General features: G+C 50.6%; 1 protein-coding gene across 11 annotated transcripts; it reads left to right on the top strand.

Moving 5' to 3' along the window:
* Positions 1-357: 357 nt before the first annotated feature.
* LOC120898304 (hornerin) lies at positions 358-17912 on the top strand. 11 transcript variants are annotated; one of them, XM_040303962.1, is made up of 15 exons: positions 358-2046; positions 2126-2322; positions 2400-3092; positions 3194-4017; positions 4099-4204; positions 5533-5739; positions 6247-6609; positions 6846-7321; positions 8195-10517; positions 10608-10797; positions 10880-11131; positions 11207-11459; positions 13979-14411; positions 15008-15034; positions 15141-17912. In XM_040303962.1, the coding sequence occupies exons 1-15, from the start codon at positions 1692-1694 to the stop codon at positions 15915-15917; spliced, it is 7476 nt and encodes a 2491-aa protein (XP_040159896.1). In that variant the 5' UTR covers positions 358-1691; the 3' UTR covers positions 15918-17912. The 11 variants fall into 11 exon arrangements, with proteins under 11 accessions (XP_040159896.1, XP_040159895.1, XP_040159899.1 ...); XM_040303961.1 differs by having other exon boundaries at positions 6846-7327; XM_040303967.1 differs by having other exon boundaries at positions 359-2046; positions 9179-10517.
* Positions 17913-18033: the final 121 nt, after the last annotated feature.

The raw sequence follows: 18033 nt of genomic DNA, 5'->3' as shown, positions 1-18033 counted from the left end.
GCGAAATATTCTCACAAAAATATGAAAATGCTTGATAAATATTGTGAAAAGGGTGGGAAACCCACAACAAATTACAAAAAAGATAGATCGATCTCTGCTGAACCGCACACTGCAGTGAAATCTTTGCATCGCCGTTACTTTGAACTTTCGTCTAAAAACACTGCAGAGTATTTTGAATCTATATTTTGATCAATTCTTTAATCAGATGTATCGGTTAAAGCATTGCTAAATATAGCAACAGAACAAAATTCTCCATTCCGTTGGTGTGTTTTGAGGGTGCTCTGTGACAATCTCGCTAAATGACATACGGCACTCCCACTGTGCGACCAGCCGTCAAACGGCAGCAAATGACAGCGAATTGATTACACCCGCTGGCAGCACTGGTCAGCATTGTCAAGCGGAGAAATAAAATGGAGAATCTTGTGTGATTGTTATTTTGCACAACAGTAAGGAAGCTGTTGTCTAAAAGTGTGTTTCAAGCTAGCTTCGGCACGATTTGCTGACCGATTCTACATCAGCACAACGCGCCAACCGTACTCGGGAAGGAATTCAACGCGTTTACGACCATTTTAACGCGTCCTACAACGTGTCGCCCTGGAAACGCCAAAGCCACCCCCTTTCCGCCCCTCGCGAGCAGAGTAGTTGGGTTTTGTGCGAGGGAGAAAAGTCGCAGGAAAACGACCCGCGCCTAGCTGCAGGTGTGTGTGTGTTTGTGCGAAAGGAGGTGGGGAAGAAAATTATTAGAATCATCAAATTCGCTGTTCCGGTCCTGCCATCACGGCCAGTCACGTTGTGTCGCCTCCTTGCCACGCTAGAGAGTGTGTCGCCTGTGTTTATGTACCTCGTCTCCCGCCCCCACCAGCCCCTCCTTCCCTTCTCCAAAGCTGCTGTGTGTGGTGTTGTGCGGGGGTTTGAATAAGACAGGGAGGGATTGAAGCGCACAAGAAGTGGCACACAAACATACAATCGCGCCCCATTCGCCGTTCTAGCCACACGCATACACACCCGCGCACACACACACACCTCCCACCTAGCATGGAAAACGATGCACCACCATTCGTGTGCCGCGCTGCAGGCGAAAGCCCGCTCCAGTGGTTAGGATGATGCTGCTGCTGCTGCTGCCGTGATGAGAAAAGAAATATGCATTACCACGCCGTGCCCCGGATCGCTGCGTGGAGGCTCGTAGAGGTGGGCAACGTCATAGGCGTCGCTGGATTGCGTGCGTAAATGCGTGCGCGTTCGTGCATCCCTCCGGAGAGCGTGGTTGGCGCAATGCAAAGGTGCATGAAAGGCGCTTCCCGTAGCCATGCCAGCGAATCTGGCACAGAGACGATCCATGCATACAAACAAACAAAAAAAAACTCTTGAACGAAAAGTGTTGAGTGCGTGAAATATACCGTTTAGTGTGAAGAAAAAACACTTACATAAACTCGCGATAAACCCGTGTTCTTGTGTGCGTGCGTGCGTGTTAGTGTGAGTGAGTGAACTGAGTATCCTGTAGGATTGGCAGTGCTTTCTGGATTGTATTTTGTGGCCGTACCGGAACTAAAAGCACCATCTTCGAATCGTATCCGTGCGTAGCGTGCTGTGCTAGCTCTGGTCTGTTGGTGGTGGTGGTGGGCTCACCAACAGCGCGCACTGATACGATTTCAGTGGATGGGAAAAGGGTCTACTTTAATCCACGGACCAGAATGAAGGAGATGGTCGGTGGATGTTGTGTCTGTTCAGACGATCGCGGCTGGTCGGAAAATCCGCTAGTGTACTGCGATGGTCAAAGCTGTGCCGTGGCCGTGCACCAGGCGTGCTACGGAATCGTGACCGTGCCGAGTGGTCCTTGGTACTGTCGGAAGTGTGAGAGTCAGGAGCGTCCGGCTCGGGTGCGCTGCGAGCTGTGCCCGTCCCGCGATGGGGCGCTCAAGCGGACGGACAACCAGGGATGGGCGCATGTCGTCTGCGCCCTGTACATTCCCGAGGTGCGTTTCGGGAACGTGACGACGATGGAGCCGATCATCCTGCAGCTGATCCCGCAGGAGCGATACAACAAGAGTAAGTAGGCCGGTGGAAGGAGACGTTTTTTGGACGCGGGGGATTTTGGCTCAGCTGATCGACGTTTGTCATTCCACAGCATGCTACATCTGTCAGGATATGGGCAAGGGGTCCCGTGCGAACGTAGGAGCCTGCATGCAGTGCAACAAATCGGGCTGCAAGCAACAGTTTCACGTCACCTGCGCCCAGCAGCTCGGCCTGCTGTGTGAAGAAGCTGGCAACTATCTGGACAATGTAAAGTACTGCGGCTACTGCCAGCACCACTACAGCAAACTGGTAAGTGTGCACCGAACTATTCTTCTTCTTCTTACGTACCCGCTCTGACGAATGTTTTGCCTCTGGTTCTGTTGCAGAAAAAGGGAGGCAATGTGAAAACGATCCCACCCTACAAACCCATCAGCCACGAGGCCAACTCGAGCGATGGACCGTCGTCGCCGGAAAAGGAAATGGAACCGCCCCCACCCCAGCAACACTCCAGCAGCAGTGCGGCCGGATCAGGTGGAACCGGTGGAGGTGGTGGCGGTGGTGGTGGGGGTGGTGGTAGTGGGGCCGGTGGCAGCAGCAGCTCGAGCAGTGGGCTCAAGGCCAGCAGCCGGTTGTCGGGCGAACCGAGCGTCGGCGGCTCATCGTCTACCTCTTCCTCGTCATCGTCCTCCTCCTCCAAGCAGCGCAAGTCCTCGAGTGCGTCGAAAAGTTCGAGCGGATCGGGCTCCGGCGCATCGCTTTCGTCGTCCTCCTCGTCCTCGGTGCTGGCGTCCGGCGGGGGTGGTGGTTCCGGGGCCAGCGGATCCGGTGGTATGTCCGGCAACTCCTCCATGTCCACCTCATCGTCTTCGTCCTCTTCGTCGGGCGTTTCAAGCATGTCCGGTAGCGGAGGCAGCGGTAGTGTGAGCAACAGTGGTGGCAGTGGAATCGGTGGCTCGGGCATTGCCGGAAGTGTGGGCGGCAGTGGTTCCAGCAAGACCAGTTCCGGCTCGTCCGGCGGAACTGGTGGTGGCGGTAGTTCGGGCAGCAGTTCGAAGGAAAAGGATAAATATAGTAAAAGTGTAAGTGTCTCGGTGGAATAAGGACTCGTGGCCCTGTTTTGGATTAGTACTTTAATTTTACAAACTAAACGGGTAAAATTTCGTTTCATTTTGCAAAACAGCGTGACAAAAGCTCGAAATCATCGAAATCATCGAGCAGTAGCAGCACGAGCGGAGGAAGTGGAAGCAATTTTAACAATAGTACAAGTACAAGCAGTTCTGCCGGTGGCAGCTCCAGCCAATCGAAGGATGTCGACATGGGTGGGACGGCCGGTTCTTCTTCCGGGTCGATGGGTGCGCTGGGTGCGAATGCGTCCTCGCAATCTTCATCGCAAAGTGGCTACTCGTCGACCGCAGGCGGTGGCGGCAGTGGACCCGGAGGTAGCTCCAGCAGCAGCAGCGGCAGCAGCAGCAACTCCTCCAGCAAACATCATTCTGATAAGCCCGATAAAGGAAGTGGCGGTGGTGGTGGCAGCAGTCAAGGTGGTGGCCCTCTGTCAACGAATAGCGGCGTCGGATCGGGACGGGCGGCTTCCCTCTCCCCGGCAGCGATTCCGACGACGCTCATCATTAAGCCGCCGCAGGACCACACCGGTGGCAGCGGGAAGGAACCACTGTCCAAGGAAGCGATTGCAAAAATGAGCACCTCGAGCAACTTCACCGAAACGATCGTCGTCAATTCGGAGTCGGTGTTCAATCATGCCGGCTCGGGTAGCGGGAACGCTGGTTCCACGTCCGTGATCGAGAGCGGCAAGCTGGCGATGGGAGGGTCGGGCGGGGCGAGCAGCGGTGGCTCGGGCGGTTCGTACGGTGGCAGCACGGGCCCCACAGGTGGATCGTCCACCGGGAGTAGTAGTAGCAGTAGCGGCGGCAAGAAGCGAAAGGCCGATGCACGCTCGACATCAACATCGTCGGTCAGCAGTAGCGAGATGCTGGATGCTAACCGGTAAGCATTTCAAGTACAGTACGATACATTACACCCATGTACGGCATTTAATCGATGGTTTCCTGTTGTTCCTTCATCCAGTGACCTGATTAGGGACGTTGCCGTATCGCTTGTGCCATTGTCGCTGAGTAAAAACGATCACATTGATCCGTCGTCGATCGCAGCACACGAGAAGAGTGTGAAGAAGGTGAGTGGCGCACGGTCGCTTTAAACAAATATCAACAAATCGGGTAGGAATTAAAAAAAAAAAAAACACATAAGTTGCTACCCGGAAAAGAGGACGTTTGCTTGTGTGCGTGCAATGTTTCTCTCGTCCTTGGTGAAGTTTTTTTTCCCAAGGATATTCAATGTCACACAAACACAGCTTTGCCTATAGAGTGTGAACGCTGTAGGAAAGGGACTCGGAAAGCAGAAGAAGAAAGGTGGTAAAACCGCGCGCATGTAGTGGTAAGGGTAGCAAGGATATCGTCCTTTTGCAAATCGTCCTCCATACCGGAGGGTCGCACATACACACCTTTTTTTATTGTTATTGCTATTCGCATATCCGCATACCGTCGCTGCTGTGCCTATCCGCACGTACGCCGCCCCGGTACGATCATTCCGCATTGATAGGATAATCGCAGAAGGGAAGGAACGCTTGCGACGTAATACGAGAGCATGACTAGCGGTCGAAAGGTAGGATAAAAGGAGCAAAGGAGCACACACAACATAGGGAAGGGATCGACCGAGCGCGCCGGCCCTTTTTTACGGTTTTATTCAAAAGGGGGAAGAAAAGCTGTGTCTTGGTGTGCGGTGTTTGCTCAGCGAGCTCGTATGCGCACAGGGTTCAACGTTTATAGCGGGCCGCTCTCGGTGAACGTCCTAGGGGGACACCGGTAGGTACAAATGTGTGTTTTGTTAGCGTCTATAAAAACGAGATTCCTTTACATACACGATGCCGTGCCGTACCGTGCCGTGCTGTGTATGGTGGTGGTATATATGATTCAATGCTCAATCTCTCGGCCCCTGGGTAGAGCCGGCTGCAACGCTGGCTTACATTATTCGGCACGATGCCTTCTCGCGTAGCACAACTGCTCCTCATTTCGCGTAAAGCTTCTGCCGTTGCGGCATGCGCACCACGATAAAAGTTCGTTTGCTCGTGATGAACCGTTAATTTAGCGCCTTCGTAGTGTCTGTCCGATTGAGGAGATGCTATGCCGTGCCATGCTAGGTGAAATAGTGATACACGAAATACAGCACCAAGTGCTTTCGAAAGTGACACGCCTGTGACAGCTTGTAAAGCTAATCCGTTGGCGCCCTGTGGCGAGTGATTTAGTTGCGCTACCCGTGAACGCGATGCCACACAAGCACAAAAGCCACAAGAAAGAACGTCGCGAAAAGAAGAAAAAACATAAGGAGCGCAGCAGCCGCGAAAGTGGCGACGATGTTCGTGTTTGGCTTAAACTGCGCTTCGACGGCGAGTACGTGCTGCGACGCTGTCTAACCGGAACGTTGTGCTCTGGCGTTTGCTTACAGGCGAAAACCGAAACCAGCTCCCCGCTGCCCCATCCGGCAACGGCGTTGCCAGCGCCGGAACCGAACCTCCAAAATGTCACACCCAACCTCATCCAGTCGGCGCACACATCGAGCATCATCTCATCCGCTTCATCGTCTTCAGCGTCCTCCTCCTCCTCCGGCAAGCATCAGCAACAGCAGCAACAGCAGCAACACCACCATCATCAGGTAAGCAAGTAGTGGTGGGATAGCAATTCTCTACCGGCGATCCTTTCTCCCGAACACGCACACAAAAACACCACCACTGTTGTGACCACAATCACTGTTACAAATCACTGTCCAATCCGTCCACCTACATACACACACACCCGAGAAGCGCACAGTATCCTTCTTGCGAGCAATCATTGTCGAGCAATACCTGTCCTTGTGTTTTACCGGTGCGACGGGGTACCCTTCCTCAGCACACGGTACCATTCGGGTGTGCTTGGTCGTAAACATGCCGTTGAAATGCCGTTTCAGGGGGGAAAGTTCCTTCCAGCGCGCTCACCGTTTGGTACCGTGTGGCCAACGCGCATCTGTTGAGCTTTGGCCGGGCCGAAAGCATCCGCCTCCGCCTTTGTAGCACGCACGGACGGCTGGACAGAGTACAGGGTGGGAAGAGACGGGGAGTTTTCCTCTTACCTGGTTCCTGGCACTCATGTTTCCCGGTCCAATCTCGGTCATTTTTTTTCGCAGCCAACGCCTCACTCGCCTCAGCAGCCAGCGTCGTCGCAGCACACACCGAGCCTGGTGGTGTCGGTACCGCTGTCTACGGCTACCGTACCTGGAGTTAATCTACCCGCTAGTAACAATAGTAACAGTAGCAGCCATACCGGCAGTAGCAGCAGCAGCAGCAGCAGTAGCAACGTTAATCATAGCGCTAGTAGCAATAGCAACAGTACACCGAACATTGTCTCACCAGGACATCACCAAGGTAGCGATCGAGGTGGCGGCGGCGGCGGCAGCCACATCAACAACAACAACAACAGCAATAGTAACAGTGGTGGCAATAGCAACTTGTACCAACAGATTTCACACCGGGCAGGTGATCAGTTGATGGTAAGTGCCAGTAACTCGAACCGCAGGTGGATGGGGGTGGGTGTGGGATTGTGTGATCTTGCGAAGGAAGGATTGGATTGCTCGAAAGGAATTGTATCTAACGGTGGGAGGGTGGAATTATTGTCAACGGTGTATCGAACATTACTTACGTGCTTTCGTTTTCTCTCTCTCTCTCTCTCTCTCTCTCTCTCTCGCTCTTTTCCCCATTCTTTCTATTCCACCTGTAATGTGCGTAGAATGCCAGCACGAACCGCTCTAGTCCCGTGATCCAGCAGCAATCGACGGCTCAGAACATCATTCAGTCGTCTTCGTCGTCCTCCTCCACCGCCGGTTCCTCGTCGTCGTCCACATCCGGCCCTTCGATCGGTCACCATCATCTCGAACGGCAGTCACCGTCGATGCGCTCGTCCCCGGCCGGCGTGACGACCGGTGGTGCCAACGTTATAACCTCCCTGCACCACAGCCAGTCACAGCAGCCGGATCTGCTTTCGCCTGCGGGCGGCGGCGCTACGGTGCTGCAAAGTGTGTCGCCCGTGCCGATGAGTACGATCCAACGCACCTCCTCACCGTCGACACTGCACGCGGGTGACAATAGCAGCAGCGGTGGCGGCGGCGGAGGATTAAAGTTTGGCTACGAAAAGCAAGCGCCTACGACGAACGCACGGATAGCGGCCCTGCAGGAGGAGGAAGCGTCCACCGGCCGGCGGTCCAGGTACGGGTGAGGACACTTTCTTTCTTTTTTCTCACTGTTGCAAACGCTTCCGTTTGGTTGGTAGTTAGCATTTGTTATGGCGCCTTTTACCGGCAGAAGAACATCGGGTGCTTTCTGCTTCAAACGGGACATTTAATGCGCGTCATCAAAAATTACGTCCTCGAGAAGCAGAAAGTATTTGCATTTTGTTGTGTGCCTTTATTATTATTATTTTGCAATTCTACTATGTTCACTTTAAACTAGGTAACCGCGGGTCGTTGTTACGATGGTACTGAAGCTTTTTGTGGGTTTTTTGTTTCGAAAATATGATGTTATGTGTTTTCATTTTATTCTGTTGCAGCACTAGACTTTCTTATCGTCGTTGATTTAGCTTAAGTTTGTAGCGTTATGTGGATATGGTGTTTTCGAAGTGATTTCGGATGCACGAGTGGTTCGTTCAGCACAATAACACTGCCAAAACACACCAAAGCGATTGATATACCTCCTAAATCTCTAGAAGTTGCGGTCTCGTTCTGTATTCTTTATTATTTGGCATGATTGATGTATCATTTGTAAGATGGAACAAATAACGAGTAGCTTGAGAGATGCAAATAGCCTCTTCTATTCTTTTATTTTTGAGATGCTAGTTTTTAAGAGGTCCAGTATCCTTGAAATGGCTTAACCTGCTCAGAAGAACCGCTCCCATCACAAATCGATACTTACATTGCCATTTAGAATTCTGTCAACTATTAAGCCCGTTAACGTAATTGTTGTTACTTGTCCGTTTTGTTTTTTGTCCTCGGTGTGGTCATGTGTGCTGGCATTAATATGTTTTTATAACACAAAACCTTCTCCCCTGGAATATCCCCCCCATCTCACCTTCCTCACATGCAGATCACACTCGCGAGAACGTAGTGGTGGCAATGGTGGAAACAACTCTACCGGTGGTGCCGGTAACACCGGCGTCGGTGGTGGTGTTTCTAGTGGTGGTAGTGGTGGTGGTGGAAAAACTCGTACATCCAAAAAGCGTTCACAGCAACAGCAGCAACAACAGCAGCAACAACAACAACAGTCCCAATTACCACCAGATCGTGGATCACCTTCGATCGGGATAGAATCCTCAGCAAGCGGTGGATCGCATCGCCGTGGGTCGTCTCCATCACCTTCACGACGTTCTTCCCATGGCGGTGGTGGCGGTAGTGGGCAGTCCTACTCGTACGGACCGGCCGTGGATCGTAATGTCGATGACCACTCACCATCACAGTATCATCCATCGTCGTCCGGTGGTAGTAATGCGCCCGCGGCCGGCGGTAACAATGCCAGCAACAATGGTAGCGTGCTCTCGATGGCAGCAGGAACCGGATCCGCCACAGCGTCGGTGGTCGTGGGAAACTCTTCCTCCCAGAACAGCCACCATCATCAACATTTGACACCTCACCAGCAGCAGCAACAACAACAACAGCAACATTCTCACCACCATCACCACCACCAGCCGCAGCAGCAGCAGCAGCAGCACCATCACCAACAGCATCATCAACATCACCAACATTCGCACCATCAGCAACATTCCGCTGCGATGGGCGACAAGCTTTCGTCGGGCGGTGGTACTTCTGCCGCACCGTCGTCGCTTCACTATTCCACGGGCAGTTCGCATTCTGCTTCGTCGCAGCATTCATCTAGTGCAATTGCAAACAGTAACGCTTCGAATGTAACATCTACCATTTCATCTGTCGCTTCCAATACCGGGCCTGGGGCTACTGCTGCTGCTGCTGCTGCCGCTGCTTCTGTTGCCACATCTTCAATCGCTTCAATGTCTGCTTCCTCTTCTACTTCCTCTACTGCCCACTCTAACAATTCTTCCACTTCTGCTGCTGCCAGGAACGATGGTGGATCATCGTCCGCCGGTGTACATCCGGTCATCGAAATGGCGGGCAGTCACGGTGGATCACAGAGCTACCAGCACCAGCACCACCACCACCACACTAGTGGTGGGATCATTTCCGGCTACTCTCAAAACGCTAGCAGCAACAGTAGCGCCAGTATTAAATCTCATCAAAACACCAATAACGGTAGCAACATGGAAAGCTTTCACCAACAGCAGCAGCACCACCACCATCATCAACAACAACAGTATCACGGAGGCGGTTCTGGTTCGCACAGTGTGCTGTCGGGCAGTGGCAACAGCGGCAACAGTAGTATTAGTATTAGTAGCAACAGTAACAACCTTAGTAGCAATAATAACACCTCCACTATCACTACCACCACCACTACCAACACCACAAACATCACCACCACCAGCAACAGCAGTAGCAATAGTGGCAACAACAGTAACAGTAAAAACACCACCATCATCAGTAGCAATAGCGGCAACCTGAGTGGCACCGCCGGCAACAGTAATACTAACAACAGCACCGGAAGCAACCATAATCTATCTAACAGTAGCAGCAGCAGCAGTAGCGGCGGTACCATCGTAACAGCGGCTGCCAATCCGAACAAAAAGCACCGGGGGGCTTCGCATCATCCATCAATCGTTGAACTTTCGCCATCGCCATCTACTTCCAGAACGCCGGAAATGATCGTATCCAGCGGCGGTGTCCCTTACAGCATGAGCTCGACGATGACGGCGGCCTCTTCCTCGTCGTACGGTGGTAGTTCCGGTGGAGGAGGAGGAGGGCTAAAGTTCTCGTACGAGGCTCAGCCCACGAACCCGTTGGCCGCAGTATCGACCGCATCGATGATGGGCAGTAGCGGCAGCGTGATTGCGGCCCCGCAGGTCAAGGATTCTCCCCCGAGCTCGCCCGGATCGGATGCGGGCGGCAGTACCGCCGGCACAGCGATCGTTAGCGGTCGGGGAACGAAACGCAACCGTAAGATGTCTTCAAATGCGGCGGCCGTGAACAGTGGTGCCGGGGCAGTGCCAACGACATCGGTAGCAGGACAGACCGGTGGACCATCGATTGTGCCGGCTTCGATCGTGGCTGGTGGAAGCGCCGATGCCAAGGATGGCAAACTGTTTCAGAACGGAGGCAGCAGTAGTGCGGCCGCCGGCGGTTCGGTCGTGTCGGCTACCCATATGTTGGGTAATCAGCTGAATCCGAGCAGTAGCGTGGCGCAGAAAATGTCCGACCAGCTGAGCATGGAGATCGAGGCGCACGCGTACGTACCCGGTCCGATCGATGCGGTGCCGACACTGATGGGACCACAGTTCCCGGGAAAGGTAGGGGCACGTTTCGTGGTTTTTACGTTAGGAGCAAGCATGTCATGTCGTCGTTACAATGTACTCATGGTTATCGAAATTTTATTTCAGAATCGCACAAACAATTCCCAATCGATGCCTGTGGGAGCGGGAGGTGGCGGTAACTCGTTAAGCTCGATGCTAACGGGCGGTGCTACGGCGACGGCGAACGGGAACACTCCGCAAAGCTTGGAGCAACTGCTGGAGCGGCAATGGGAACAAGGATCTCAGTTTCTTATGGAACAAGCGCAACACTTCGACAGTAATGCCACCCTAAACCGTGCACCGATCGACCCGCACACGCCCCACTAACATGCCTTTTTTCTTCTTCTTTCATCTTGCAGTTGCCTCTCTGCTGTCCTGTCTCCATCAGCTGCGGAGCGAGAACATTCGGCTGGAAGAGCACGTCAACAATTTGGTCGCACGAAGAGATCATCTGTTAGCGGTCAATGCTCGTTTGGCTATACCGTTGAACCCTACGGCGGCGCTGGGCGGTGTTGGAATGATCGGAGGATCGGGCGGATCGGGTCCCGGTGCCGGCGGGGCAGCGACCGGTGGCGCCGGTGTCGGTGGTGCTGGTATCGGATCTCTGCCAGGTATGCTGACCTGGTTGTGATGTTAAGCCACTTTAAGCTCTAGCTAAATACTGTGTTTTCCGATCCGGCAAACAGGGCAATTCAACAACATCCACGGCAATGGGCCAATCGATGCCAATGTAATCACCAACGCGTCGGCAGTGTCGAACCGATCTAGCAGGGGGCAGCACGGACCGAACCAGCAGCAACCCGGCCAGCAGGGTCCGGCCGGCCACTTTGGGTCCGTGGTGGGGAGTAATGCGAGCGGTGGTGGTCTGCCCCAGGAGAATGGTATCGATTTCCGACACACGAACTCCTCGCATCCGGCCACAAACAGTGCATCGATAAGGTAAGCCGCGTCCCGCAACCGTACTGCCCGGGATGCAATAACACTAACGTTCTAGCAGTTGTAATGTAATATGCGCACGACATCATATGTTGAGGGAGAGCACACAGTACCTTTAAGATACGATTGTATTTTTTTTGTTGGTGTAATCTAAACAAACACCTTTCATTGTGCATACCTTGCCATCCAATTCATTCATTAGCACTTTTCCCCCCAAAAACTCGCTACTTCCTTATGTTCATTCAAATTTGCTGCATAATGTGTGTATATTTTGTAAAATTATGTCTCCTCTTATTTATTCTTTCTTCTGTTTTTTTTTTCTTCTTTCTTTTCTTTTGTATTTTCTTTTTTCTGTTTCTCTCCTTTCTTCTCGTTCACTGATCCGCTTCCAAATTGTTCAATCGGTACGCTTACCAGTGAAAAGCCCAACACAATCTACGTGAATTTTTGAACGTCTAATCGGCGGCACCCCATCCCACACTCCTCAAAAACACACGCAGACTGTCCAAGGCAAACGCGGCAAACCGATGTTGATGTGCAATTACACCTAGCAGAAACCAGACATGTTAGGCAGGGAAGCAAGCTGAAAACGATACATAAACATAAATAGGATCGTAGGTTGAAAAGCGACCGGGCGATCGTGTTCTTACACACGATTGCATCGGATCGGACTAGATACTGGCAAGATACATATATGGGATAGCAAAACCGTATGAATTAGAATGTAGACAAGAGCCAGCTGAAAAAGGCATTATACATAGTTGGTAAGGTAGCAAATATTCGACGTTTCGATACAAAACACTTCTAACTCATCATCGTTGATGGGATAGTGGTGTGAGACTGTTTGTGTGAGGAGCAAGCGATTTTAATAGGTATGTAGTAATTACTCATAGTGTCCCTTTCCTCCGTGCGACACTGCCGTGTCCTTTTTAAGTACACACTTACACCACACACACACACTGCTGCCGGAATGCACACATACGCGCGCCACAGTACTGATCGTATCTGTATGGCGCGAAGAAGAGAGAGAAGAGTGTTTAGTAAACACAAACACGTTACACTCAATGTACTGTTGTACGTTTGGTGTATAGTGAAAGTAAGCTAAGTCGTAGAATTATTGTATACTTTAATTTATAAATTAATTTGCTCAAACAATCAAACAAACAAACAAACAAGCAGCCTGAATCTGTGTTGTATTCAGCTGAATATGAATCTTTATTTATTATTGTTTTTTTCTCTCTCTCTGCAAACGGCTTTCATTCGTAAGGGTGTGCGTGTTTGGGTGTGTGTGTGTGAGTGTGATTAAAATCATTGTAATTTGGTAAATATTTTACCACAAGTGCAGTAAATGTAAAAGGGCAATTAATATTTAACAACAACTCATGGTTAACACCACAGCGCGCATTGTTTGGTGTGTGTGTTTTGTGTTCGTTTGTGTCGCGCTTTTTGTTACGCGCGTTGTTCCTTCCGTTCCTTCCCGACCTCCCCGACCTCTCCCCGCTGGTTTTATTTATCCCCCGATTACATTACAATTTACAGTCGTAGTGAAAGAATGCTAGTAAAATGTGGTAACTGTGTAAACGTAAAACAATGAATGGAAGACAAGATATAGTGTTAGCGAAAATGTGCGGGAAGCATTCTTCCCCGATTTTAGTACGTTAAGTTGGAGAGCAGTGTAGCAAAAAAAGAAAAAGGGCATCATGAAACGACACACTAGTAATAACTATTTCAAGCAGTAATTTTGATAAAAGCTCCTCCAGCAAACCACAACAACACCAAGCGGGCGCGCGCGCGTGTGTGCGTACGGGTGAACACATTACTTGCCGGTAATTTCTCCACGCGATCGATCAGCACACCTATATCCCCTCGATCCAGTTAGGCCTGATTAGCGTAGCCGATATGATGATATGGTAGGCCCGCGAGTGTCAGAGTGTTAACGTGGAAAGCAAATACTAGACACACAAATCTGGATGCTCTACACGGGTTAATATGAACTGCGATTGGATAACGTGCAGCCCCGCGTGCAGCAAAACAATTCGAAAAAATATATACACAAATTTTAAACCCACCACGCGCATTCACATCTTCCATCGCCTGCACACGATTTTATTTTTGGTTGTTAGCTGTACTATCCATTGACCGAATTTTTATCTATTTTTTTGTTGCCCGCCACCTTATCTCATCATCTTATCCTGTGCTGTGTAAATAGTTCGTTCCACGGGTTCAAACGGGTTAACTACTTTCTCTCTGCTTCATGTGGTTGTTTTATTTTTGGTGCTTTTATTCAATTGGTGCTATTTATTATGTTGATTAGGTTTAGACGGTGTTTCACATTCGATCAGACCCTTTTGTTCCGTATCGGAAATCGACCGGGGGCTGGGGTGGTAATCGATCCTCTGTACATACATACCCACGTACAATCGCAAATGGACTACGCAAGTGCCAACTTGTTTGGTTCCACCACCACCACTCTACAATGTTTTCTCTGTGTCCCGTTTCTTCTTCCCCGCTACACCTTGAAGGCGCAACTCTCCTTCAAGCCAGCCGTTCCCATCAGCTACTACTGCAACTGGTGGTGGTGGCGGTGGTGGAACCACACGGGGGGCGCCCTCCACTAATTCGTCCTCAGCGAACAACAGCACGGTCCAAGTGCAGGCAACGGGGGGCACTGGTTCGGGTGAGCCGGTTCTCCCTTCCACCACCGGTACTACAGGTCGTTCGAGCACGCTGCGACCATCTTCCGGCCTAGCCAATGTATCGTCCACTGGTAGCAACAGCAGCACCGGCAGTAGCAGCAGCAACAATAGCAACAGTATTTCAACCGGCAACGGACCGACGCCGGCCATCGGTGGTGGCGCAGGGCTGAATAGTTCCACCGTCGGTCCACCAGCGGGAACATATCATCAGGCGACGCGTGAACAACAACAGCAAACGATCTACAACACGGCACACCAGGTAGAGTAATGATCGCGAACGAACCTCTTTCATTCACTCAATCGGCCGCCACCAAATCGCCATTTATCATTCCCATTACTTTTGTGTTGTGTGCGTGTGCTTATTTGTTTTTACTTCCCAATTGGTTGGATTGGTACGTCTTCAGCAACAAAAAGAAATACGACTCGTTTCGGGTGCAATTCGCGTGTATGGTTTGTGATTGGTGTTCAAAATTGAATTACGATTTTTGTGTGTTTAAATGCATTTTGTAAGATAACCGGGAGGATAAACATAGTCATTTGTCATACTCATACTCTTCATCATCACCAAACCATCATCATCATCATCCATCCGTCTCCATCGTCGTCACCATCATCGCGATCGTTTACGCTCCATCTTCTCCACGGCATCGCATCGTTCATCCACCAACCGAATTGTTCCATCTTTTTTTACGTAGTAAAACCACCATGTGTGAGTGTTGTTGTTGTTGTGTTTCTCTCTTATACCCGTAACCCGTACCACCGTACAACGACTCGTAATAATGATACACGCTTCCTCTCCGTCGGTGTGGGATCACCTCGATTGTTGAACCCCAATTCTCTCTATAATACGTACAGCCTACACACCAATTACGCCGAGACGATGTTAGTAGCCATGTTAGAAGTAGCTGAAATAGCACTGCGCCAAACCAAGCTAGCCGCCGGCACCCGTCGGCCATTAATGAAAGCCATTTTGTTTTCAACCGCCTAGATTCCGCTCTTGCTCGAGCACCATCAGCAGGAACATTTGCATCATCATGCCCATTCCCAACCCTCCCACCACCAGCAACAGCACCACCACCACCACCAGCCTCCTGTAGCTTCTCTTCCTCCTCTTCCTCCACTACCTCCAACGCAGGCTCCTTTACATCTTCACCCATCGGTGACCGGCACAGCGGCCACGCTGCCACCGTCTTCGCAAGGACATTCGCAACAGAACCATCAGCATCATCATCAACAGCAGCAACAATCGAGCAGCAGCAGCAGCAGCATTATGCCACAATTAAATCATCCCTCATCGCCTCAAGTGTTGGTGAGTCGGGTGGGAGTGGCTCCAGTAACCTCCAGCTCCATCCGAACCGCTCCCACTGCAGCAGCAGCAGCACACGTACCTCCTCGCTCCGTAAGCAGCAACCATCATCATCATCATCAACAGCAGCAGCAGCAACAGCAGTCCCACCACCATCCTCAACATCACCACCATCATCTCCATCAGCACGCTTCCCATCCGTATATGCACGGGAACCATCTGCAGCAGCATCGTTCAGCGTCCCCACCACCAACCGGAAGCGGTCACGGACCGACGACCCATCCACATCATCAGCTGCAACATCACCACGGAACGCTGAACTCGATCGATGGGCCGATGGCCGGTCGGGGAGCAGCTATTACTACCACCCCACCACCACCACCAGCACCCTCTCAGCCGGCAGTAGTGGTGGTGGATCGGATGATGTCCGGTCACTCCCATCGGCCGCCAGCTCACTAAGACGGTGTGCGCAGGTGGTAAGCTTCATCGATCGATTCATACAAACGAACGGGAAGTGCCGGCGGATCGGTGGTACGGCAGCGGCGGCAGCAGGCCGTGTTGCTGCGGTCAGCAAACTGTCCGCCTCGAACCCGGCCTGGCGACGTGCGACCGGTGAAAAGTACAAAGATTTTTCCATCGATTTTATACTGGGCTGTCGTAGTGGTGGTGGTGTTGGTGAAGGACGATCGTCAGCCCTGGCAGGTTCGTCGTCTTCATCCCTAACACAGTACCGGAGCAGTGGTGCGGCGATGGTTGGGAGCTCCAGCAGCAACAACAGCAGCAGCAGTAGTGACGATGACGAAGATGATGAGAACGATGGCGATGAAGAGGATGATGAGTACGATAATGATGGTGATGATGAGACGGATGATGATGATGATGATGAGAGTTGAAGATCGTTTGTTGGGATTTAAGAGTGTGTTACAACACTACCAGCCTGTTGCTGGTTAGGGTTAAATGGCGTAAAACCACAAACAGGATTATATTTCTATCTCCTTCTATAGAGTTCGGATAGGTCGAGGACGAAATCTTAACGTCCTGTTTCCACTCTCTGTCTCTATGCTCTCTAACAATCTATCGATATCTACATCCCTGCTGCTATCTGTAGTCCGTAGGGATCGGTTTTACTGAACAAAAACAGGGGGGATGGAAATGCACAATATTTAAACCATGCTGTACATATACACCTATAAAGAATTATTAACACAAGGATCGCACACGGTGAAGAATCTCACCCCGCATCAAGGTAGGCGTGTTGTATTTGCAGATAGAGGAAATTACTTTTACGCGCGACCCCGTTTGCAGTAGCGTGCAAGCGGTTAGAGGAAGGCTTGTTGTAATAGGGTATATTAACGAACGAATTTTAAAACGCAAGACATATTGAAACATATTGCCTAAGTTTGAGCGGATGGTGTTGCTATTTCTGTATCTATTTTGTGCGAGGGGGGGCATTTAGTTTTTGGGTTTAGTTGCAATGCAATGCTTTGGTGTGGTCGTCCCTGTTGTTTTTGGGAGTAAGCGCACGACATTTACAAGGACGCAAGGATGCACGATGGGGCAAAGTAAACACTCAGGTACACTCAACACGGCAGCAAATATCTAAAAAAAAGCTCTCTAAAGGAATGTAGACAATGTAGAGAAAAACAGCAAAATGGCGCAACGGGTGACACGTGCGAAGCAGCAGTCGTTTTTTGATCCATTTCACTAGTTACTATTGACGTTTTGTAGCATTTTTTGTTTGGTTTTGTTTTTCGAATGGTGTATTATTACGATCAGTGTGTGTGGTATGTTTAGGTACAACTTTCTACCTTCTCCAGATTTCTGGTCCAATATTTTTGTCTGATTTTTGTGAGCGAAGTGAAGTGTATGTCCTCCCTCTTCTACCACTCCTTCTCCAACCCATTCACTTGCGAAGTCTATTTCGCGGCTAATTAGAGAGGGCCAAACAAATGTGTGTACGGTGGTGGTGTAGTAGGAGAGCATGCATTAGCAATGCGAGTAACGAGACACACACTAACACACATACACACAAAGAAATAAATTTCGAGACCTGCAAGTTTAAGCTACGATATTTAAAACCAAATCTCATAAACAATACAATAGAGTACACAGTAGTCGGCGAGGACGCACGTAGGAAACAAACGTTGGGGTGTGAAAGAGGGAGAAAGATGATTCCCACGCCTACTGAGCGAAATAAAACCTCTTAACACAATGCAGAGTAATCCAATCAGAGTAGAGTTTGCTCCAGCGGCTTTTGTCCTGGTAGGTGCTGTAAAGCTTAAAGAAAGTGGGTAACCGTGGAAGTAGTGGCACAGAAAAAGCGTTCTGCAGAGAGGACATTACAAAAGGTGAAGAACGGCAACCGATCGATCTGGAAGGTGGGAAGGACGGGAAGAATTGAACAAAAGGACATAATGTAAAAGTAATCGATTTAATAAATATTTGACAAATTCAGCTGCCCGGTGTTTCCCGTGGGAATAATATTCCTAATTACAGGTGCGCGTGTGTGTGTGTGTTGTGGACTTCTTATTACCTTTTATTTGTTTCGTTTCTTTCTTTATGCCGTTTTAGGAAC

Source organism: Anopheles arabiensis, chromosome 2 (assembly GCF_016920715.1).
Source record: "Anopheles arabiensis isolate DONGOLA chromosome 2, AaraD3, whole genome shotgun sequence".
NCBI lineage: Eukaryota > Metazoa > Arthropoda > Insecta > Diptera > Culicidae > Anopheles > Anopheles arabiensis.
Note: the sequence above shows the minus strand (reverse complement) of the source record. Positions and strands in the feature narration are given on the sequence as shown.

Coding starts and splice junctions, on each gene's coding strand:
- LOC120898304 (XM_040303961.1), top strand. CDS start 1,692: ATGAAGGAGATGGTCGGTGGATGTTGTGTCTGTTCAGACGATCGCGGC. Junction 10,518..10,607: donor GACCACAGTTCCCGGGAAAG/GTAGGGGCACGT, acceptor ATTTTATTTCAG/AATCGCACAAACAATTCCCA. Junction 15,035..15,140: donor ACCAATTACGCCGAGACGAT/GTTAGTAGCCAT, acceptor TCAACCGCCTAG/ATTCCGCTCTTGCTCGAGCA.